The sequence below is a fragment of the Xyrauchen texanus genome, chromosome 21 (genome assembly GCF_025860055.1).
Source record: "Xyrauchen texanus isolate HMW12.3.18 chromosome 21, RBS_HiC_50CHRs, whole genome shotgun sequence".
Lineage (NCBI taxonomy): Eukaryota > Metazoa > Chordata > Actinopteri > Cypriniformes > Catostomidae > Xyrauchen > Xyrauchen texanus.
Genome location: NC_068296.1, coordinates 6323596 through 6350182, shown reverse-complemented (window position 1 = coordinate 6350182; position 26587 = coordinate 6323596). Strand labels below are relative to the sequence as shown.

The window sequence follows — 26587 nt, the reverse complement described above, 5'->3', positions numbered from 1 at the left end:
CAAAAGGTACAGGCAGTAACATCCTGGCCCCTACCATCGACCATGAAGGAGTTGCAGAGGTTCCCCGGTTTCACCAACCTTTATCGATGGTTCATCTGGAACTTCAGCATGGTAATCGCACCACTTACCAGCCTACTTAGTAGAAAACCCAAAATGCTTGCCTGGACTCTCAAGCTTCCGAGGCATTCCAACAACTCAAGATGACATTCACCACGGAGTTAGTCCTCAAGCACCCCGATCCTGAACTCCCTTTCCTAGTTGAGGTTGATGCCTCCACTTGTGGCGTAGGTCTAGTCCTCTCAATGACATGGAATCTACCCGAAGCTCCATCCTTTTGCTTTCTTTTCAAATAAACAGGCTCCATCTGAGCATAACTACAATGTTGTGAGTAGAGAGTTTCTAGCTATCAAACCGGCACTTGAGAAGTGGCGTTATTGGTTGGAAGGAGCCCGTTTTCCATTCACTGTCATCACTGACCACCGTAACTTGGAATACCTCCAATCTGCTAAGAGACTCAACCCCTGACAGGTACGCTGGGCATTCTTTTTCACCCGCTTCCATTTTACGGTCACATATTGTCCAGGCTCAAAGAATCTCAAGGCAGATGCACTTTCCTGTCTCTATACCCAGACTAAGCAAGCTCCAAACCTGACCCGATCCTTCCTCCTTCCATCATTGTCAGCCCCATCCAATTGGATATGGAACAGCGAATTGCTCCGAACTCTTTTCCACCTGGTCTCACCTACATTCTCTCCTCACTCTGTAATCCACTCCTTGAGTGGCTCCAGTCCTCTCCTGGATCGGGACATCCAGGAACCTCCCTTACCTTCCACTTCATTTGAAACAGATATTGGTGACCTCATCTCTCTCAAGACATCAAAAACGTAATCCGCTCCTGCCCTGATTGTGCCATGGCTAAGGTCCCTCACCAACTCCCCACAAGAAAACTAGAGCCACTTCCAATCCCTCAAAGACCTTGGTCACACCTAGGCGTTGATTTTGTCACAAACTTTCCTTCATTTCAGGGTTTCAATTGTGTCCTGGTAGCGGTGGATCGATTCTCTAAGGCTTGCCGACTGGTCCCTCTTAAAGGATTACCTAGGTTATGCACATTAGTAATTAAATTGAACAACTTTAAATTAGTTAATTTTGAAAACATACAGTATTTAAGGTGGCTCAGCCATCCTCGCCCTCTCTCCAATGTATGTTATTTTAAACATTACTATGGTTATCACATGACTGCCTGCTGATACTCTGTGTGAATATCAGCAATGGTTAAGAAATATCTCAAGTTCAAATCTCGAAGGAGCATTCTCCAATAAACCAAATAAAATGTAAAATGTACAGCAGTGGAAGTATAGTATATTAGGCACTGGGCATATTTTTGTGATTTTGTTAACTTAAAAGAATAGTTCACCCAAAAATGAAAATTCTCTCATTATTCACTTACCTGATGCCATCCTAGATGTGTATGACTGTCTTTCTTCAGCAGAACACAAATTAAGATTTATAGAAGATGATAGAGCTCTGTCAGGTTCTTATAATAGATGTACGATTTCATCTTCTAGTCCTTCTTTGGGACAGCAATGGCTCATATGTGAGTGTTGCCACCTTGTGGACCCACTAATTAGTGTAAATAACTCCAGGCGCATGCACATTCTGTGGGCTTTAACCTGTACTGTACAGCGACATTATCGTCCATTTCACTATGTCTAGCTTTTAGCAGGTAAATACACTTTTTCCATGAGCAAGTGTTTAATTCTATTTCTGTGTTGCAAGCCATAGTAAGATTGGGCAATGTAATAAAGCACATGTTATTCACAAGATCAAAATTCATTTTAAATAAGACGGACAAGCACAACAGGTAACTAAACTGTTTTGAATATGCTGCATGTGTCTCACGTCAGCAGAGGGAGCCTAGATTTAACCTTTAATGTCCATAATGTGATGTATTTCAGGATGAAACAGAATGTTCAGAGGGAAATAATGTAAGGCAGGACTTTCCACTGGGATTTAATTAGATCATATAAAGTGGCTGTGCACCAAAAATTTAGGAGAGGATATTACTGACAAATGTTTTTTAATAATATCATTTTTCTTTGAAATAATATGCATTAAAACTGTAAATAGGGTCAATTTTGATTTTATGTTGTCTTTAAATATGTTTGTGTGTTTATGTGTACGTACCTGTGTATGCCATATTTTTGTGGTTTCCATACGGGGTTCCCGGCTGCACTGGACTGTACACCGGGTTCATTGTGGAAGACAGCCTGTTCTTACTGAGAGACAAAGAGAGAGAGAGAGAGACTGCAAATGAGTAACATGTACATGCACAGGATTAACTTCTGTAGCACCATAATCTGCCTAAACAAACCACGTAAACCCTCCCCTACGAAAAGAAACATACAAAATACAAGAACACACACCCAAACAAGACTTGAAATATGTAGGCCTTATAGTCTCATATTCGTGCTATATTTCAGAGGATTAAGTCAAGCCTTGTTTAAACCACAATCTTCGGATATGTGTGTCTGTTTCTTTTCTCTTGATTTGGTTGTATTTGAAATGATAAAACTTTGCCTTTTAATGTAAGTATTAGATTACGGAACTGTCAGTTAATCTTAAATTACTTTTTATTGATGACTTTTGTTGGGTTGTGTCAAATGTGCTACCTTGCTTACATCTAACGTGTGTGTTGCATTATGTGTGTTATATAACGACAGGTATACAAAAACATTGCTAGATTGACCTATCCATGGTGAGAGTGGGTTGGTAGACCACAATATTATTATCAGATGCTGCGATTGGCTGGGATTAGTTTGAGTCACATTCTCAGTGGAATACTCTAATATTATCCAAGTCAGTCAGGGGGAAAGATGGAATATAAAGGAAGAATAGCACAAAACAACAGAAAAAAGGAAGGATTAAGCATCAGAACTTCCCCCTCGCACCTCGGCCACACACAGCGGAAATGGAACCCGTCTGTGAGTGAGGGGCTGTTAACAGGTACACAGATGTGTCGCGGGGGTGAGTGTGTCACGATGTGTGTGTCAGAGTGGAATGTGTCCATTACAGTGAGCGGATGAGTTTTTGATTTGTGATCACACACACTCACAAAGTATGCAACACAAGTCTGCAAAATCAAGGTTACAAAGTCTTGGAGATTGCATTAACTGTCAGGGAAAGACAGTTTAACAACACACATATACACTGAAGCATAACCTTCAATGCAGGTTAACATTTCATGAGCATGTACAAACTTCAATAAAAATGACATTACAAAATGGATAGTGGATAGTCAAAATCTGATTAGATGAGACACACTTGAAGCCATTGTAATATAGCAGATATACGCAAACCTGTGACTGTGCACTAATTAAATTTCATATTTAAAGTGCACTCAGTAATGTTTTCTAATATATTCTATTGTATACATTTAATATATCATATTCATTATTTTTATATATATATATATATATATATATATATATATATATATATATATATATATATATATATATTTAAATCACGAGGACTCATATCAGTAACCTTATAAAAGCTGTTTTTTCTACATGGTCTCCTTATGGGGACCACCATGTTAGGATCACATGACCAGCTGAATACTTATCGCTCAATCTCAGTAACCGCTCTATTGTTCATCACTTTCACTCATTGATTAAAGTAATCCTGGCTGAAAAGAACATTTCTACAGTGGCATCGGACACTGACAACTATTGATTTTGAATGATGCTGCATCTGAGCCACTAGGTGTCAGTGTAATTCCAAGACGACGCAAACAAAAAAGTTACTTAGTGCACCTTTAATGCACCTTTTTGCTTGGCAATCATAAATGACTAACAGTTAGGGGCCATTAACACCAACACGTTTTATGTCCGACCACATTGTTTTGCAAATATTTTCCTATGTAAACATGATAGACGGACAGCTTTCACTGTTCCACCACATCTCGCAATTTTTTTCAGAATCTCGAGGAGCGACACATATTTTCGACACCGTTACAAGTTAAAAATAATTTTTTGTACACATTCATTTTGAAGTGTGCCGCACATGCAGATTATATATTTATTTCATTAAATCTTGGACTTCTGATGAAGAAAGAAATCACAGCACAGTTTTTGCTGAAGACCATAATCTTCAGCAGTAATAAGATACTACAGCAGCTTTATGGTAGCTTTGTAGGAGGAATAGATCACAGTTTAGGTCATTATATTTACTAAAAAATTGTCCTTGAACATCTGTGTTCACAGTTAAAAATGCATCATTAATGAATCATTGACCGTGGTCACTGAACTGACGTATGGAAAAGGCCTGCGTAAAGATATTTCAAAATGTCTCCTTTTGAGTTTCAAAAAACTGCACATGGTTGGGAAGTACATGGGTTGGGATGGTGAGTAAATCATGATAGAATTTTATTTTTTGGTAAACCATTCCTTTGACATATTGCTGTTGCTGCCATTTAATAAGAGCAATAAACACAATTTTTATCACCATAATGAATAAAAAGATCATTAATAATAGTCTCAATACCGCAACATGATTTTTATTTGTACTTCAAAGTGTTTATACATCAAAGTAGTACTCCCGTGGTACTGCCTTTCATTTTTGCTGATTTTAATAATAAAAAAATAAAAAAAACAACTGTTCAACAGCACATTTTTTACTATAGTAAATACAGTACACACATAGTATTTTACTAAAATACATGTTAAAGTAAAGAACAAAAAACAAATACGCACATTTTACCCCTCAATACTTATTAATGCAATGTGAAAAGAAAAGATGGTTATTATGATTATTCTCATCACCACAACATGGTGAAAACATTATATATTATTTGAATTGCAAAGTATTTATGCATCATAGTAGTACTCTCTTTGTACCGCCTTTCATTTTCTTTAACTTAAAAACATTATTGTAAAAAACAAAACAAAATAACTGTGTTATGGCAATGAGAATCATCATTGAAAACAATGGTAATTGTACAGACATGTTATGGTAATGAGAATTTAGGGGGTCAAATGTGCTTAAGTGTCAGGAAAATAATGGCACAATGCAAATCTCAATGGTCCTAAATGTGGGCTTGATTTTCCTTCTGAAAAATACAATGTAAATTATATATTTTTTTATTGATTTGAATCAGAATCCATGATTCTGTCCTAGAGGACAGAAAAACAACATTCAGATGATATATATTGGTCATTAAAGCTGTAACCATACACACATCAGGGAGGACTGAGGGCCAATACACCTAAACTCAACAGACCCAATCCCAAAACACACAAAAACACACACACAAACCCACACACGCACACAAACACACAGAGCGCTAGACTGACCTCTTAATGTTCTGACTGGTGTCTGTTGGGTACAGAAAACTGAATTTGTCAGTGGGATGCCCGCTTGCCATTCTCAGTGAGGGAAAGGCAAATGAAGGAGGTAGGAGGAATGGATATGCAAATCTGGAAATGACAAAAGAAGGAAATAAAAAAAAAAAAAACGAGAGCAGATCATGATTAAAAGGCAAACCATCGGGCACAAGCATAGAGCAAAGCAAATGCACAGCAAAGCAACATAAAGCGAGCAAAGCAGCAGCCCAAATGTGAGAGAGAGAGAGAGAGAGATGAGAGAGAGAGAGAGAGAGAGAGAGAGAGAGAGAGAGAGAGAGAGAGAGAGAGAGCAACATATAAAGTGACAAGAAATAGAAATCAAAGCTCACGTTCACACATTGACGGACAGATGAGCATGAAAGTGAATCACAACACATCAGGGACCAGAGCGCTGGCTTTGAACAATGTTCTCAAAATGCGTGCATGTAGACACAAGTTAAACAGTCAAACCCGCTTAATATAATTTCTTTTTAATTTGACACCTGTTTATATTACCAAACACACCTCTTAAAGGGACATTCCACCTAAAAATAAGAGTTCTGTCTTAAGTGTTGTGGAGGGACAAGCCTCACAAACCATCATGAAGTGTTATGTATTTATGAAAAAAAGTCTTTAGCTTAAGGTGGTAGCCAAGCTGGGGTTAAGTTGACCTGCAACAAAACAAAACAGCTACAAAAAACAAAACAAAAATGAACTGAACAATACAACAACGAACAAGAACAAAAAGGAAGAGCTAAAAAAAAAGAAAAACAAATGATAAAATCAACCATCTCCCATCCTGATCATCTAAAATGTCCTTAAACCCCTCAAAAATCAGCTAAACAGGGCTATTTTTTTGCCCTGATTTAAACAGTTGCATCTGAAATTCATAACTACTTAAATGAGATGAAGGCCCAAGTCATATCAGTAACCTTATAAAAGCTGTTTTATTCTACATGGAGAGGGCCCCTAATGGCCATGTTAGAATCACATGACCAGCCAAATACTACTCTCTTAATCTCAGTAATTACCCTGTTATTGGACACTTTCACTCAGGGATTTAATTAATCATGGTTTGCTGTGAAAAGTGAATTTCTACAATGATATCAGTAACTGAAAACGATTAAGTTTAAATGAAGCTGCACCGACAACACTAGGTGTCCAAGTCCAAGACAATGTGAACAAAAACTTACTGAGTGCATCTGTAATGGTATACTCTATGTCAGGGGTACTCAAAAGGTCCGGTCTCTACATTTCCTTCCCAGAAAAGGGAAGCAAATAGTGTCTGTAGTTATATGGCTAGGAAATTATGTATCTTTTTTAAATAGTTTTTTACTTGTCACATTGGCAGCAATAGTATTTTGTTTAAAAAAATTATAATTATGAATATATATATTGTATTCCTAAATAGTCTATTCAAAACTGGGCAGTGATGAGGACATTAGGAGCCCAGACACAGCCAAAGTGTGACACACCAACGGAGTGGTGGTGGCGTAGTGGCTAAAGCACAGGGCTGTTAATCGGAAGGTCACACTTTGTGGCTGCCACCATTGTGTCCTTGAGCAAGGCACTTAATTCCAGGTTGTTCCGGGGGGATTGTCCCTGTAATAATTGCACTGTAAGTCGCTTTGGATAAAAGCGTCTGCCAAAATGCATAAATGTAAATGTAAATGCAACAGTAGCTTGGTAAAGACGTTGGCTACCACCCCTGGAGTTTGCTAGTTTGAATCCCAGGACGTGCTGAGTGACTCCAGCCAGGTCTCCTAAGCAACCAAATTGGCCTGGTTGCTAGGGAGGGTAGAGTCACATATAATGTGGTTTGTTCTCAGTGGTGAGTTGAGCGTGGATGCCGTGAAGCCTCCACACGCTCTGTGGCAACGCGCTGAACATGTGTGGGTTGACGGTCTCAGATGCCGAGGATTCGTCCTTCACCACCTGGATTGAGGCGAATCACTACGCGACCATGAGGACTTAAAAGCACATTGTGAATTGGGCATGCCAAATTGAAAAAAACTAAAACAATTTACATAACAACAATGAAGCATTAAATTACTGTTTGCATAATATGTATGAACAGGCTTTCCATGATGACACTAATTTTCAAATTATGAAAGGCTCATAACATGCTGATTAATGAAGCTAAATTTAGACGGGGAAAAAAACATATGTTAAAATAACCACACCTTCAACTTGTTCTTTTTAAGGCTTTATGCGGCGCCTCATGTCTATAGCGGGGAGGGAGCCAATGCACACAGAGTGGGAACATTTACATTTATGCATTTGGCAGACGCTTTTATCCAAAGCGACTTACAGAGCACATATTACAGGGACAATCTCCCCGGAGCAACCTGGAGTTAAGTGACTTTCTCAAGGACACAATGGTGGAGGCCGTGGGGTTCGAACCAGCGACCTTCTGATTAACAGCCCTGTGCTTTAGCCACTACACCACCACCACTCCATAAATAAAGCGTGTAGCGCTGAACACTCTGATGCTACTTGTATTCTGAAGACTGCGAGTCATTAATCAGGCAATGATAGAATCACCTTGAGCTGTTCGGGGATGAAGGTGCCCCCCTCGCTCTCTATCTCTAATGTCTTCCTCAGTAGGCCAGTATGATTAATGGTGTAATGTAGGATATCCCACTGCCATACAGATGTAACCGAGAAATCTACTAAAAACGTGTTTATGAATTCCGAACATGTGATGTGTGATATAATTCACTGTCTCCAGATTCAATGATTCTTATTGTTATCATCATAATATTGATGGAAAATTAAAGACCAAATAACATGTCCTGGCTGTGGAGACGTGCTCTTCGTCAGGGAAAAACACAATAAACATAATATTCATAATGGCCATAGAACAAATGCAAGAATGCATAGCTCAATATGCATTAAAATAAAAAGTAAAACATTTATTACATAATATATATAAAAACCCATTTAAATAGTATATAAATGGTCAAATAAATTGTATAATAACCACAAAATTGAGTTATTTACTGTTGTTGCAGAAAATGCAAGAAATTCAAAAGTAAAACTGACATATGTATACTTTAAGATAACATATACAGTAAGTATATATCATTTATATATTTTATATAAATGTATAATATATAAATGGTCAATTTTTTGTAATAATAACCGCTAAACTGTATAACTTACCTTTAGACAACCTATTTCCTAGTGCTAGTTTCATGTCTCTTGTATCACTCCACTGTCTCTTTCTTCTCACATAATAAAATTATTTAAACTAAAATCAATATTTAATTTCCATTTATTTATTCATTTGATAAGATCACCCAGTCTGGGTTTACTTTGAGATATGCTTGCACAATGGGGGTAAGAAGATCATTTGCACAAAGACTATATCAACACATTTGAATAAAATTTTTTAAACAACATGAGGGTCAATTAAAAAAAAAATAAAAATCAAAGATCTTACATTTTTGGGTGAACTATCCCTTTAATCTTTTTCCCAAAATGTGATGAACCAAAGCATAAAACACACAACCCAAAATAGCAGCAACAGCACAAAGAGACATTTGAAATCATTTGCTCCTCTTGTGACATACACACAATCAAGAAGCATCTTACGGTTCAATGACCAAAATGAGCGAAAAATACGAGGTAGAACACATGCTCATTATCCAGAGCAGGTTTTATTCAGCCCTTTATGTCCTTTATGTCGCTCATCAAGGGTGGAGAATGGGTTTTCAAGTTCACACTCGGGTAACTAACCAGCATTAAATGGCACCAGCATCCCTGTAGTGTCGTTCACAGGGGAAGATATGAACAGGAAAATGGCTGACTGAAAATATGTGGTTGGTTTAATGCATTACCAGCATTTTTTAATGCAAACCAGACGGCAATAAAAAAATGACAGCGTTAACTGATATTAATGTATGCACAGGAGCGAACGAGAATATTAAAGTTGAGGAGAGATAGGTAAAATGCTCAGATGCTCAAAGCTTCCTTCAAATCTTCATTCCGATTATTTCCCTCATTATATCCTCTATTTCCTCACACTTTTATGGACATGTGATAAAAATTATCAAATGTGCAATAGGTATCCATCTGAGCTTTTGTTTTTCATGAAAATCAGCGCACATTTTGTGTTCTGCTGAGGTTTATAGTAACACAGTACAAATACTTTGTTACTTTACTTAAATAGTTCACCCAAAAACAGAAATTATCTCATCATTTACTCACCCTCATGGCATCCCAGATGTGTGTGACTTTCTTTCTTCTGTTCAACACAAAAAAGATTTTTGAATTTTTCAGCTTTCTTGTCCATAAAGTGCATACAATGTGAATGGTGGCCTGAACTTAGAAGGTCCAAAAAGCATATAAAGGCAGCATAAAAATAATCCATACGACTCCATATTTACAATCTTAAAACGCGATATGATAGATGTGGGATAGAAAAAGATCAATATTTAAGTCTTTTTTACTATAAATTCTCCTTCCAGCCCAGTAGGTGGAGATATGCACGAAGAATATGAATCACCAAAACCAATAGAAAATGAAAGTTTAGATTAAAAAAGGACTTAAATATTGATCTGTTTCTCACCCACACCTATCATATAGTTTCTAATGACATGAATTTAACCACTGGAGTTTTATGGATTACTTTTATGCTGACTTTATGTACTTTTTTGGATCTTCTGTTCACCATTGACTTGCATTGTATGGACCTACAGAGCTGAATATTCTTCAAAAAGTCTTTGTTTGTGTTCAGCAGAAGAAAGAAAGTCATACACATCTGGGAAGGCATGAGTGTGAGTAAATGATGAGATAATGTTCATTTATGGGTGAACTGTCCCTTTAAGTAGGAATATTTCTACTTTACTCGAGCATAAATATTTCTGTTGACTTTCACTTTTACTTCACTACATTTTTAAGTAAATTTTATACTTTTACTCAATTTCTCCAGAACTGTACGTCCATTTTGCGACTGAACAATCCAAAAAATTACACATCTGCACATGTAAACCGCATGTGGCCGGGCACTAGTGATGTCTTAATCATGAAAGAATCATTTGAGTCAAATCTTTTGAATTTGATTCTTTTGAATCAGTCAGATCGATAATGCAAATCTGAAACACAATTAGGAGGGTGAACCCTAAACTACGCGTATCGTGCCTCCACTTCATAATCAAAATTATAGTCATACTAAATCAATAATATATCTTTAAAATGTCATGTAAAAGAGTTTTCAGTCCAATTTTTGCAAGACGAAAACATACCTAGATAATGCGATTGTAGCTCGTCTTCGTCCAGTATGTAAATCGAATCACAATTGGCCTTGGCGTAGTCTGCATGCTCTGAAAATATGACCTAATTTCCTCACAGAGCCTTCAATTAATTTATAAAAATGGGGGGATTCCCCCATCACATGGCTTAGATGGGGGTGATTTACCTATTAATACTTCAACATGTATCAAAAGGGCATTTCACCCCAAAATTAAATTTCTGGCATCATTATTCACCCCCAAGCCTGTATAAATGTATCTGTTCCATGGAACTTAAAAGGAGATGTTAGGCAGAATGTAAGTCTCAGACACCATTCACTGTTACTACATCTTTTTTTCTCCATACAATGAAAGTGAATGGTGACTTTAAATAAACATTCTACCTAACATATCCTTTTGAGTTTGATGGAAGAATGTCATACAGGTTTGCAACAGCATAAATTAAAGCAATAACAGAAAGTTTATTTTTGAGTGAACCGTCTTTTTTACGACTACAAGTCAACAATCCATTAAAATCTGACCATTTAGTGTTCACAAAATGCACTGAAAATGTTAACAGATGAAATCCTTAAAGATATAGTAATATTAGTCCTATGAAAATATAATATTATCTGTTATTATTAATATTATTTATGTATTTTATTACATACTACTTACTGAAATTGACTGATTCACAAGGCAGAGAAATGATTTGTATACATCAGATGGATCTCTAGAGAGAAGGGAAGTGAAACAGCTGATTTATTTGCAAAGATTCTGGGAATCACTTTTCAGGGAAATCAACCTACAAATGGCTTATTTATAGTTGTCTAAGCTGGGATACAAATATCCCAGCTTAATCATGTTAACATCGTAAAAATGGACACACATCAGCTTTAAATTCCTACAATTCCCATTCCTACTCTGCTTTGTCTTTCCTTCCAGCTGACTTTCACAGTCTCTCTCGTCCACCTCTGAGTCTAAACCAAATCAATACCTCCTCCATTCCAGAGTCTTTCCTTCCCCCTTCCACCCCTCCCCCTCCTTTCTCAATCTCTATGAATAACTCTCTCTCCCTTTTTCTCACTCTCTCCGGTTTTATCAGGGTGAATCGAAAGACTGCATTGCCCTTGAGCTCCCTCTCTTTCTCTCTCTATGTCTCGCAGGCAGAGCACACAGTTTTGGCAGTTATATTGCAGTTATGTAACGTGCTGCTCTTTATAACACGTTGCTGAAAGATGCACTGGATAGTGTACATTATACCTGCCCTACGGCATCAAGAGACAGGAAACAATATGTGGGGAAATCCAGACGAACAATCAAACATTGTCAGAGCAGAAGGAAGCAAGTTGTCTTTCAGGATAACCTTATACGTGGCTTGATTCATGCGCCCTTCGCAAAGACGAATCTGCCTGAATCCAGCCTCGCTGAAGCAGCCCCAGATCATCACCGATCCTCTACCTGATCGTCTAATGGTTAGACGGAGACCTGGAGAGGCCTTCAAGGCACAGTGTCTTGACTCACTGTGAAATTTGGTGGAGGATCGGTGATGATCTGGGAGTGCTTCGGCAAGGCTGGAATCAGGCAGATTCGTCTTTGTGAAGTATGCATGAATCAAGCCACACGCAAGGTTATCCTGGAAGAAAACTTGTTTCCTTTGTCAGTTCGAACCAGTCTGGCCATTCTCTGTTGACCTCTCTCATCAACAAGGTGTTTCCATCTGGAGAACTGTCCCTCACTGGATGTTTTTTGCTTTTGGCACCATTCGGAGTGAATTCTAGAGACTGTTGTGCGTGAAAATCCCAGAAGAGCAGCAGTTATAGAAATATTCAAACCAGCTCGTATGGCTCCAACAATCATTCCATGGACCAAAACAATGAGATCACATTTGTCCCCATTCTGATGGTTGATGTGAACATTAACTGAAGCTCCTGACCCATATCTGGGTCTTGATTGTTTTTGGTGGAATGGATCACATGACTGTGTCACATGACAATGGATATCGTTTCCATTTTCTCTGTCTTCACTACAACGCAAAGATGGCATTTTCAAATGTATCCACTAGGGAGAGCTTTTCGAAAAGCTCCAAAGTCTGTATACATCTTCAAATGAAAACGTATACACTGGTGGCCAAAAGTTTGGAATAATATACAGATTTTGCTCTTATGGAAAGTAATTAGTACCCCACACTTCCTGTAGCACTTGCCATAGATGTGGCTGTCATGTCGGGCACTTCTCATGCACCTTACAGTCTAGCTGATTACACAAAATTTCAATGGGATTTAGATCCATAACACTCTTTTCCAATTATCTGTAGTCCAATCTCTGTGTTTCTTTGCCTACTCGAACCTTTTGTTTTTGTTTTCTTTGCAATTCTTCCCATAAGGCCTGCACCCCCGAATCTTCTCTTTACTGCTATACAAACTGGTGTTGAGCAGGTAGAATTCAATGAAGCCGTCAGCGGAGGACATGTGAGGCGTCTATTTCTCAAACTAGAGATTCTGATGTACTTATCCTCTTGATTAGTTGTACATCTGCTCTTCCACATCTCTCTCTGTCCTTGTTAGAGTCAGTTGTCCTTTGTCATTGAAGACTGTAGTGTACACCTTTGTATGAGATCTTCAGTTTTTTGACTGACAAGTTTCTAGAGAAAGCTGTTTCTTTTTTTTTGCCATTCTTGACCTAATATTGACCTTAAAACATGCCAGTCTATTGCATATGGTGGCAACTCAAAAACAAACACAAAGACAATGTTAAAGGGGTCATATAATGCCATTTTTGTACAAGTTAATATGAATCTTTAGGGTCTAAATGAAAACTTTGTAATATACTTTTATTAAAAATTCTCATTAGTATTTTAAGAAAACACTAATTTTACCTGCTCAAAAACAGCTCTGTTTTCAGCACGCCGTTTCAGAGCATATGACTTTAAATGATAATGAGCTTTGGTCACCCCGCCCCTCCGTTCTGGAGTTATTCTGCGTATAACTGTTTTTTTGACATTACTTCTTAATCAGTAACATACAATAAACCAGGTGTAACTTAGTGTTACCATGTTAACTGTAACACCTGCGTACACAGTTTTTAATAACACAATAACCATAACGCGTTGTTCATTATAAACGTGGGATTATGAATTATATTGAGAACGTCGTAACGTTATGGAAAACATGCCGTAATGTACCCTGAGTGTAAACATTAGCCACATTCATTGTGAAGCGTGCAAGCGATTTGCAAAGATTAATATAAAGGTTAATAAAACGTTACACTTACTTCTTCTGGAGGTGCAGAGGGAATATAAATAGTTGGTACCGAATCTTTTTTCAGCAGCAGCTTCTTAGCAAAACCAGCTTTATACTGACCCTCGTTTATAAAGCAGTCTGGTGAAAAATGATTCGCGCAAACATGAACGCATTGACGTTGCTCGTGGGGAATATTCCCATCGTAAACAAAACTCAGCCACAGCGTCTTCAGCGGTTCAGATTTAGGAACATCAAAATGACTGCTGTGTTCGTTATTACACCGAAGAACAGAACACCACAATCGCTTATGTGCCATTCTGCTCCAGTGTATCAACAATGATGACGGACTATGATTGACAGCTCGCTCAAGAGCGAGGGCGGGTCTGTGTTGAAACACTGCTGTCAATCAACAATCCTGGGAGGGGCGTCCGACCGTGTGACGTCACACGGTCGAACGGCTGGATTTGAGGCAGGGGGAAATATACAACGAGATTAAAACAAAAACACTGGATGGATTTTTATCATAATAGGATGGTTGTGTACAGGCACAGCCAACACACATTTCAGTACAATCAACTTGAAAAAGTGCATGTACCATTATATGACCCCTTTAAGCTTCATTTAATGAACCAAACAGCTTTCAACTGTGTTTGATATAATGGCAAGTGATTTTTCTAGAACCAAATCAGCAATTTAGCATGATTACTCAAGGATAAGGTGTTGGAGTTATGGTTGCTGGAAATGGGGCCTGTCTAGGTTTGAAGTTTTTAAATTTTTTGTATTTTTTCAAATAGTGATGGTGCAATGTTTTACATTAGTAATGTCCTGACTATTCTGCGTGATCAGTTGAATGCCATGATGTGGCTTTATTTGGCCATTATGCATAAAAAAAGTAAATATATCAAGATATATTTTTAATATAGTTAAAAAGCTAAAAAAGCATTGTTTTCTTTTCTTCTTTTTGTTGTATTGCTATATGACACAAAAGGTCCAATATTTACACTCACCTAGCTTGAAATTGCTTAGCATAAAAATAAAGCAGGTACTGGCCAGTTGGTAAGCAATGTGAGTAAATCAAATCAAAGAGGTACAACTGGCTACTCACTGACTGCCAATTGTCTGGCAATAAAAAAAAAAAAAAAAATACAATCTTAATAATTCACCAGCCTTTGGTACGTAAGGAAAAATGCTAAATTTGCACCCCGGCCACATATATTTTAAAAACGTATCACACAGCAGTTCAGACCAGTAGAGGATTTCCCTGCTGACTGTGCAGAGTAAATCTAAGGACACACTCAGCACTATGACCCTGCTGTGACCCTATGATGATATCATATTGACATTGGGGCACACAGCAAACTAGCACTGAAGCCTGCACAGATCAGCTTCCTGTAACACAGGAAGTGCTTTCCTGTAGCAGCTGCTACTTCATTAAAAATCCAATTAGTGGGCTAAAGCACATAACTGTTAAGCAGAAGGTTGCTGGTCCGATCCCCACAGTCACCACCATTGTGTCCTTGAGCAAGGCACTTAACTCCTGGTTGCTATGGGGGGATTGTCCCTGTAATAAGTGCACTGTAAGCCACTTTGGATAAATGCATTAATGTAAATGTAAGAAGCAAAAATGATCTTGATCAATGCCAAACAAAAGCAATATCACTCTTTTCCAGCTTAGTCGTAAGTTGGATACTCATTCAAAGATTCCCAAAAGACCTCATTCAGAGCAGACACCATATTTGTTTTTATGCAAATGAAAATTAGGCTTTGAGGGATAAATGTTGTACTGTCTTAAAGCGAATAGTTCAACCCCCCCCAGCCAAAACAAAATGTATTATTTATTCACCTTCATGCTGTTCCAAACCCCATATGAATTTATTTATGCATGGAACACAAAAAGTGATGTAAGGCAGAATGTGAGCCTCAGTCACAAAAAGGACTGCGGGCTACAAAAAATAAAAGTCAAATATTTTTGGAACAACATGAGATGGAATAAATTATTACAGAATTGTCCTATTTTGTGTGAACTGTTCCTTTAACTTCAATTGAACCTGGAATGTTCCTTTAAATATGGCTTCTTACTAAAGTCTAAAGTCTATATAGAGTAGAATGTCAAACTCTATATTGCATTATTGAATTGATCTAGTTAATTATTAAACAAAATGTAAACTGCACCAAATCAATCAATACTGTATGGGCCAAACAGCATCACATGACTGTAATTCACAATTGCAGTAGTGCACTGTAATCCTATTACAGTTGAAAGTTGAAAAGTTGACATATGAAAGTTAAAAGCTGTATCCAATGGTTAAACCACAACTGACGATTATTTCGCTTGATATTGTAATTGTGATTACTCATTTCGATTAAAATACTTTTTACGCATATTCTTAATCTAGGCTACACATCCAAAACAAGATGAAAATTGTTCCAGAATTCAAATTGTGTTTAAATTTTGAATAAATAATACAAAGTGTGCAACACAACAATACTAGAATACTAAGTTGTCATTTCTGATTAGACTAATTTAAACAGATTTTTTGTCTATTTCATTCATGCTCAAATCAGACCAAAAAAAGTTGCTAATAGAAAATCTTGACACTATGGGAATAGATCTATATGGAACGCTGTAACTGACACTTTTCACGATGCATTAATTGCAGCTGCATTGTAATCTTGATTATTTTTTAGATTAATTGAGCAGCCTTAATCGATACCCAGCCCTATTATACCGACTTGTTACAAGAACACATTTTCATGTGCTGGTGTGCAGTACTAGTCAATCTAACACACTCTACAACAAACTAACTTAAATATCTAACATGTACATTAAAGCCGAGGTAAGACAGTCTCTCCTGATCGTACGGCCTGACCCTGAGGCAAACACATCTCTCTTCTTTTCAATTCAACAGCACAAACACACTGAATTAATGATGGCCCCTGCCAACAGCATAGAACAGCCTGAGGGCCCGACCTTAGGGGCCTGAATATCGGTGATTGATTCCTGAACATAACAAACCGCTAGCCCCTTCGGTTTTAATAATACAGTAAGCTGAATCTAACTTTTGTTATAGCATTTTTTCCTCAATCTAATTTCAGTTCTGTTCTATATGCAAAATTGTTTTTGTAGATATGTGGTGAGTTTCCGTCTTTGATTGCTTTGGCGCAAATGCCTGCCGTTGACAGTACTAAAAAGAGTATCACAAAGCAGTCGTAGTGTGCATGCGCCAAATGCATCCATTTCAATGCAACATGAACGCCCTAGCAACCACCCTAGCATCAGAGTGGCAAGTTTTGCACAAGCAAAAGACAAAGACATTAGAAACATTTATAAATCTAGTTCATTAGTGACTTCTCGGCTCTGGCTGTGTTTTATGGTTCTGTTCTGCGATACATTATAAATGACTTCCATGGTTGGCATCAGTGCAGGGAGAACAACAAAATACAGATGCACAGAATCAAAGTGAACACCAAGCAAGGAAAGAGAAGCGGTTTATCCGCCTCCATCACACTGATCTGACAGGCGCAGCACACACACACACAAAACACAAAACACACACACGCAGAGTGCGAGAGGGGGGTTAAACATTCAGAGGGGGTCTGAATTATTTAGATTATAAGAGCTTAAAGAGCTACTGTGAACAGTACAGACACCAACACCTGTGTGTGTTTCAGTGAGCATGCTGTGGGGACAAAACAGACTCTGCTGTGGGGTCCAGCTGTGTGAGCTGTGCAAACAGTGGGAGAAAGACATGCTAACCTGCACTAGACTGCCATGGTATCATCATTTTCACATCGGTGCCATGTTCACTTTCAAACCGATTAACGCCGGTATTACCGCTGGTTGGACACTAAGTGTACTATTGGGTAATTTTCGTTAAGGAATAGCACAATACACAGTAACACAAGGCAGCTTGATTTCAAACTTTGATCTTTATTTTTTTTATTTTTTTTTTTAACTAAAATTTCAAATGAAACTGAAAAAACTGAAGTGCAATTAAAAGGTGTGTCTTTTTGGCAACGAACCTACATCATTTGTGCATTCTCTCCATCATGGGCTATCAGTCTGGTATTTAGTTGTCCGGGCAAATACATCACTTATTGTGGGTTGTTGTGGGTTTAATGTTGGTGTTTTATTACCTTTCATCCCAGGACCCAGTTTAGCTGCTTCGGAAGAGTAATGACTTAGAATGTGTGAATAAATTAGTTTTGTTCCCTCCTAGGGCTGGACAATATGCAATTATATATATATAAAAAGATATATATATATATATATATATATATATATATATATATATATATATATAATTTACCATCAGGCAAGGAAAATTACTAATACAAATTAAGATCTGGTGGGCAGGTTTTTGTATTATTTTATGATTTAATCACAGATGTATAGACTATATATAAAGTGACCCAGCAGACTTGCTCACACATCAAACTGCTCTTGGAAATAAAGCAAATTGAACTCAAACCTGAGCTGAGATGGTCTGAGATCATTTGCACCATTCTTATAGATGATACTATTCTTGCAAAAAATTTTCAGAAGACTGAAACAAAGAGTGAGAAAGCGTGCTTTTCTTTCATCTGTTCTTAAAAATATAATAAAGTTTCTTGTGTCATTCCAAATCTGAGACGTCTTACAGGTACCCACCATGCACATTATATTCGCTACCTGCTATTAAACGTCTTCTGTCAATTGCAAAGTACAGTATGCTGCCTGTGCAATTTGATCAGTTGGTAAAGAACATCTGGCTTTCAATGCATTATTTAGGTGCATACATCATAGGTCACAAACTCTTCATTAGGCAACTACTCTTTATTTACTGTAAGGCTATTCTATTACTGTAAGGCTATTCTATTCGTTAGGCTATTTTATTGATATTGGAAATTCCATTCATAATGTTTCCACCGGTATAAAATAATAAACACACTGCTGAAACGCTGCTCTGAGCTACTGTCAATTATAAGGACATGTATACCTACAGATTTGCCTGCTGACCATGTTATATTATAGAATAATAGACGATATATCGGCCAGGCCAATTAATTAGCTGACATTTGACATGATTCTGACATGGTTCAAATCCCGGCCCACACGACTCCACATGCCAAAGTGTCCTTGGGCAAGACACTGAACCCCAAGTTGCTTCCAATGGCAGGCTAACACCTTACATAGCAGCTCTGCCGCCATTGGTGTGTGAATGTGTGTGTGAATGGGTGAATGAGTCACAGTGTGAAGCGCTTTGAATACAGTTAAGGCTTAAGAAGGCGCTATATAAGTGCAGACCATTTACCATTTTGAGGCAGTGGTTGACTCCGAGTGTTTTAATAGCTGATGTGGATACCACTATTTCGAAAGCAGGGCGGCCACTGACTGATATAATAGTGCTGATATATCCATCATATATTTAATTTTTTACATAAACAGCTGTTTCTTCAACTTCAGCCACTTTCAGCACTGTGGACTACACTCTTACTAATTTATTAAATGTTTAAATACATTTTCTACAATGTCCAACAGTGTATGTACATGCATCACAGGAGATTTTTTTTATTATTTTGTTTTCTGAAAGTCATGAAAATTCCCACAACAGTGTCATTTCCAGCACATCTTAAATTATTTAATGTCATTTTATGTATCCTAAATACACACAATTAAATTATTGCATTGTTGACAACTTTGTAAATGATGCTCAATAAAAATACTCTGTGCGCAAGTGATATTTTTATGTTTGCTTCAAACATCACTTGTCTTATATTTCATTTCAGCCATTTTATTCACTGATACATTTGTCGATTAATTTTGAAAACAAACAAACAAACAATAATAAAAAAAAACTTTATTAGGGGCAAATTGTTTGTTGTGGTAAAAATGATGCCTGTGGGTTGTAATTTTTGACAAATGGACAGAAATAATTTTTAAACAAAACATATTGAAATGGGTTTTGTTTATTTCACTCTTTGTTTAAATAATCCTAATTTTAAAAATTTAATAATTTGTATTTTTATAATGAATTTGTATAGGTTAATATTGAAAGTCTAAACAATAACATTTATACATCAGAAGGTCGCTGGTTCGATCCCCACAGCCACCACCATTGTGTCCTTGAGCATGGCACTTAACTCCAGGGGATTGTCCCTGTAATAAGTGCACTGTAAGTCGCTTTGGATAAAAGCGTCTGCAAAATGCATAAATGTAAATGTAAATTTAAAAAGTAGCTAACATAAATGATGAAAGCATGGTAAAATATTTCCATCTCAGTTTTAATGTGACCTTCATATAACAAAAAGAAAAACTTTAATAAAAATCCACCCCTGAGACATGATAGTGCCCAGTGCTGAAGAAACACATACTATATGTATTTGAGTGTAAATGTATATATTGTAAACTTTTAAAAGGTACTATGTGAAACGATGTTTTACTTTGATTTATTCTCACAATACAATTATATGACAGCAGCTGAGATACACAGAATTTCTAAAAATGAAAGTAACCTTTATTTTATAAAACATTTACTCAAAGTTCACAGAGCAATTTTGAAAAATATAAATGGTTTATTATCCACTGACAAAGCTGACAGTAGTTTTTGCAACTGATACCTGGTGGAGGTAACACTAAGTGACCAAGCGGACATGGTTATCGGCTGGTGCTGATATCAGACATCAACGTCGTCCCGGGTCCTGTAGCCTACTAACTGAGAACAGGGAAACCCATAAATGTTTTTAAGGACTCTATTAATGTCAACTGCAATATTACAGGAGTGACTTAAGAAATTAACTCTGCCTGACAATGTACAATGACCTTGGTGTCTGAAAATCTTTCCAGGCCATCTTGTGTTAAACAAAGCCTGTCTCATATCACAGCACTGATGGGGTCACACCGCTCGCTGAAACACCTTAAATTTACTGCAGTAATATACAGACAATTTAACGCACCCTTTCCCTCTGTTCCAAGGTATGTTATAAAGATAGACCATAGACTTCAATTGGAAGTGCATTAATGTAGGCAAAATGAGTTTTTGTGTGTGTGTGCTGTCAGTTGATTAAAATATGTATTTATGAATAATCACAGCTAATCACTATTTAAGGCAGATTGTATATTAAAGGCAGATTGAAAGTGCTGAAATTTGACTCTACATATCAATATACAGTATACTATAAAATTTTTAGACTAAAGACTAAAATTACACTAATTTCCCAAAGTCCCATTTAGACTTTCCTAAAGCATTCAAATGATTCGCATCAGAGCATCAAAACCATTATCAAGTGCTACTTTTAGCTCCACATGAAAAGTGCTGCAGAGAATGCCATACTTCCGATTCTACTCTTACTGCTTCTGACATATATATGAATAGCAGAAGTAGTAAGATAAGTACAGTACGTCTTGGTTACTGTTGTAACCTCCATTCCCTGATGGAGGGAACAAGATGTTGTGTCGATGTAGTGACACTAGGGGTCGCTATTGGGAGCCTGATACATCTCTTATCTTTGAGAAAAGGCCAATGGGAAATAGCGAGTGAAATTTGCATGCCACTCCCTAGGACATATGGGTATAAAAGGAGCTGGCTCACAGGTCTCGTGACCAGCCATTTCAGCGTGTAGTACCGCATTGTGGCAAGAGGGACACATCATCTCGTTCCCTCCATCAGGGAATGGAGGTTACAACAGTAACCAAGACCTTCCCTATCTGTCATTCACTCGAAGTTGTGCCAATGTAGTGAGACTAGGGGTCCCTATACGAAATGGCACAACCAGCTGAACTGTGTTACGTGGACTAATGGTGCAGGTGCAAGCAAGCCGCTGCGTGCCTAATAGCAGGTGCATCCAGTCTGCACATATCTTCCCCCAATGCCCCAAAGGCCAGCCGCAGCCTTTTCTCTCTTTTTTCTCTCCACAGAGTGAAAACAATTTCGGCTGGGGACGATATGTATACGCGTCAGGGAAGGTGTTACCAGCCGCACGTGGAAGAGGCGCCATGGTAGGTCCTACCTGGAGGAGGAGCTCTACAAACACGGCGACCGGTGGCAGAGGGAGCTCTGCCCAAGGGAGAGTTATTTACCAACAGGGAAACCGCACCACGGAAAATCCATCACAAGTGGTTACCACAGGTTACCAGCATATGTGGAGCACCTACCCCAGTACAGGGCATACTAGCACATGTACTGGGCCCGGCTACAAATTCCTCCACCAAATTTCAGCCAGCCACAGGGCTAGGGAGGAAAGAAATCCAGAGTTCACCATCTTGTGAACTCGCATGGGGGAAAAAAGTGCACGTCTTCCCCTCCAAGAGTGGAAAGGCACTGTATGCAAGCGGTACACCCGGCCAGCTGCCCATACCTGTTCATACCTGACAACACATGGGATGAAATCGGCTCAACCCAGAGATTATAAAATCTTGCGAAGGTATGCGGTGTTGCCCAGCACGCTGGGTAAATGTGTTAATTGCATGAATGAAAAATTAACATGTGAAACATTTTAAATTAATCTCATGCGTAATTGTGTTCATCTTGACAGCTCTAGTTTTCAAACGGAGGGGCAGGTCAAACTTTCGTCTATGGTAATCAACAGAAAGCCACAGTTGCTGTCAAGACAGCCGTAGTTGTAAGGAGCCAGGAATATTCCTCTAACTAGGCCAAGCTCTAACTTTTAATGTGCACAAAAGAAAGCGTTTGACACAGCTGCAGTTAGTGCTGGTTTTTTTTTTCTGGCGTACAGGTGTAGGAGCTAAGAAAAGTTTTCACCTGAGCCATTCAGAAACCCTAGGGAAACCCTTTAACCCTTAATCTCTCTCTCGCTCTCTCTCTCAAACACACGTTGGTGTGGCTATCCTTTTGAGGACTCTCCATAGACATAATTATTTAAATGGCACTTTTCCACTGCACGTTACGTTTCGACTCGACTCGCCTCAACTCTACTTGCTTTACTTTTCTGAGCTTGCATTTCCACTGCAGTTTAGTACCACCTCAACGTAAGCAGGATTATATGCCAATCGTCATATTTGCGCCGCCTCTACTGGCGTGAAATCATCTTAAACACGACAAAAACTGACCAAAACAATAACACAACCGCTAGCTGTTAGCTACTAGGTCATTGTGCAGCATAAAGCAGTTGTTGCATGGTGATTCTACACAAGTGTAACAGTTAAATTGGCCTGGTTGTTTTATAAGCAAGCTTCCAGAAGCTGGTCAACTAAATAAAGTGAAGCTTTCAAGCAGATTATAGAGTTAACATAACAAAACATACCATCCTCCATTGTGGCACTCTCCCTTCCATTGCTTGCCGGTTTAGATAGCGTCCATTTGGTCGAACCACTTCCACTTTTCCTTGATGGTTCTGTAGTCACTTTTAATTTTGTTTTACTTTTCTCTACACTGTTGGTAGGTCCGGTGGTAGCCGTGTGCCACCAACAGCTGAGACACTTCCTGAGAGATTTTTTTCCTTTCCCATCTGCACCTCGTTTATTGACCACGGCGCACAGCTGTGTTTTGCGCACAGCCATTTATTTTTTCACAATCCAAAAGTTGCGCGAACAAATTATCCTTTTATCGCTGTTGCTAACTTTAAAACTAGCGGGTTGATGTCGGGTGGAAAACCAGTGACGCTGGTAGTGACGATTCTCCCTGACCAATCAGTGATCTGCAGGATATTGACATCCCATTTAATATCGGCTCAGCTCGCTTGGAACCTCGACCGAGGTGGTACTAAAAAAGTATCAGATACCAGGTACTATCCACAGTGGAAAACCCCCAAAAAGTGAGCAGAGTCGAGTTGAGTCGTGTTGTACCGTGCAGTGGAAAAGCCCCAATAGATTCCATCCCCTAACCCTAACAAAAAACTTTCTGCATTTTTTACATTAAAAAAAAAAAAAAAACAAAAAAACATTGTTTAGTATGTTTTTTAAGTGATTTGAATTATGGAGACACTAGAAATGTCCTCATAAACCACATTTATATCATAATACCCTTGTAATTACCAGTTTGTAACCTAAAAAAAGAAATCCTCGTAAACCATCCAAACCTGCCCACATACTTGATAAAACACTTAAGAAGCTTAATTATCTATTCAAAAACAAGTCACACAATAGGCCCTTCCCCACCCAGCAGCTTCCTAACAGGACCTGAATGAGAACAGGGCAATGTGGGGAGTGCCTCTCTTCCAATTCTTCAAAGTGCCTCTTTGCCTTTGTTTTAACTGCCCTGCATGAGCTTGTCCTCTCTGATTCTAAAAAGGTTCATTCTGCCTAAAATCCTGCCTTTCACTAAAGCACTACCTCCATTTTGTATAGGCCATTATCCAGCAAACAATTGCCTCAAAAACAACATGGTGTGCTGAGTTGCCCCTGTCAATGTTCAGGCCTTGGGTTCCTCTATTGCCCCTTTCTCCCTCCATTTATTTTCACAATTGCACTAACGACAGCACCACAAGAGGTGCATTTTCGCTCGCCTTTGGCCTATTTACTTCAACGCCTTTCTTCATCGGAAAAACGGATGGAAGAGTGCTCTTGTCAATGGGTGTGTTTGGAATGCATACAACTATACTACTCATACTATAATTGAAGTATGCATTCTGTGCAGCTGCAAAAATGTGCAGTATACAACAGAGCATAATGCGTGGAATACCACATTTGACCTTCCATTTTCAATGTCACGAATTCAGTAATTACAGCGCAATTTTTATCATCTTGTTCTAGAGACATTTGATACGACTTCTAAATGTTAAGACATTTGATCAATTGGATTCAAATTTGATTGCGAAATTAGGCTACTGTCCTTATTCCCAAGATGATAACTGAATGTCACACATTGAATTAAAAATGTGATATAATGAGGTAATGTGACAACAACGTAGCATGCCACTGTTTGTAATGTTTATTGCAACATTGTTCATTCTGTTTAACATCCTATTTTTAAGAGGCAGCAGTACTATTTCAAAAGCAGTACGGTAGTATTTCAACAACAATTTGGTCAAACTATCAAAATTGGATAAAAAATGCAAACATTGAATAAATAGATAAGTAACGTACTACAAAACATTGATTGATCCGTTTATCGTTTGTATGCTTAATATATTATTTCACACTATTCCAAAATAATAGACAATATTCTGTGTATACTAAGACGCAGGGCTTAAAGTGAAAAAAATTGCTGAGCCTGAACTTTTTGGGGGGGTTGTTTTGCAGAGACGGACTTATCTTCAAATGGAACCATTTATTTTTAAGTATTACGGCTGTATCTTAATGGCATCTTTTTATTAATGAAGGCCAGTATCACTGATATTTTATTTAGTATACTAAATTTTAGGGTTATAAAATAGTCCGCAATGCATAAATTATAAATTCAATTCGATTAATCCTTATTAAAGCTACAAGCGTTCTTTAGTCAAAGAGTAGTTAGTAGTTTTCTCTGTTCCCTTTGTTCTTTGGTTAACTTTACTGACAGACAGAATTAGTGGCTACTGTCACTTTAAGATCTACAGCTGGTGACAGGATCTCACGCGTCTCATTCTCTCACTACTCTTTACTTCCATTTAAGATTTTATTTAACTCATTTAAAGTTAATAATGATTGATTCTTGTGAGGATACTCGACAAAGCGGACATTTTGGCATAAATGTGTGTGTTATTGTTCGTTCAAGCCGAAAGAGAATTCGATACTGGTTCGCGACTTTTTGTGCCTCGTGTGTGTGTGTGTGTGTGTGTGAGGAGGACATTTACTGAAGTGCGTTCTCTTTTGTCTTGTCGCACATTAATGGTTTAAAGCATTTGGTGGACAAACTAATAACTAATAAGAGCTAAAGAATGACAAAGAACGGATGCAGCGTTAATTGTGTTAAATATTTTAAAACATTAAAGCTGGACAAAAAAAAAGAAATCGCATACGTTACCGTTGACAGCACTAAAGGTGCGTTACACACTGCAACGTTACTTGTCATACATTGCTGACAGAAAATAAAGCGGTTTAAAGTGGACTCGTTTTCATGGTAGGCCTACACATAATGTTTTTTTAGTAAGCTACACAGAATGTTCTACATTAAATATTTAACTAACAGTCTGAAGTTACCTAGCAGCAGTGTATGTTAATGTTAGCTCAGTCAACGTAAGGCTAACATCAAAAGGTGTAGACAGAAAATATGATTATGCTGACCTGAGCTAATTTACGAAATCAACCAACTCACATCTCCTTTCTTTTCATCCATGATGACATTAAGTCACCTAATGTTGTTTCTGGAGTTCTGCGCTCCATGCTTTCACCGACGACGCTAACGTGAGGTATGGATCTCAATCACACCGCCCTGCTCTGCTTCTGATAGGCTTGTGACGTTAGTTAGAGCTGCGCTCCTCTCATATGATTGGTAGGTGAAATCAATTGACTCGAAAATATTAAACCGCATTCAAGTTCCCAGTTTCAAATGCAGCCGCGGGTATCGCGCTCATAATGGAAGCGGCGACTCGTTTTTCAAGCCGTCCGCGAAGTGCGTCCGACTGTAATTTGCAGCCTGATTAATAAATTTTGCCTGCGCCGGAGGCCGGACCTGCCCTCAAGCCGGAAATCCGGCCCCCGGCCGGAATACTTTAAGCCCTGTAAGACGTTTTTTCAAAAGCAGTAAGGTTGTTTTCATTCCAAACATTGTCTACAAATGTTGTTAAAATGTTGGTAAAATTGACAATAAGGTTCCAATTGTTAACTAGTGAGCATGAAGTAACAATGAACATATACATATATCAA

General features: G+C 38.1%; 1 protein-coding gene across 3 annotated transcripts in view; it reads right to left on the bottom strand.

Moving 5' to 3' along the window:
- fam168a (family with sequence similarity 168 member A) overlaps positions 1-26587 on the bottom strand; it is a 62554-nt gene that overhangs the window by 25413 nt on the left and 10554 nt on the right. For 2 of the 3 annotated variants that reach the window (XM_052152461.1, XM_052152463.1), the window contains exons 2-3: positions 5358-5480; positions 2188-2279 (exon numbers count right to left, since the gene is read on the bottom strand). In XM_052152461.1, coding sequence (XP_052008421.1) covers positions 2188-2279; positions 5358-5428 — 163 coding nt within the window. In that variant the 5' untranslated portion in view covers positions 5429-5480. The remainder of the gene's footprint in view (positions 1-2187; positions 2280-5357; positions 5481-26587) is intronic. The other variant, XM_052152462.1, reaches the window with a different exon arrangement.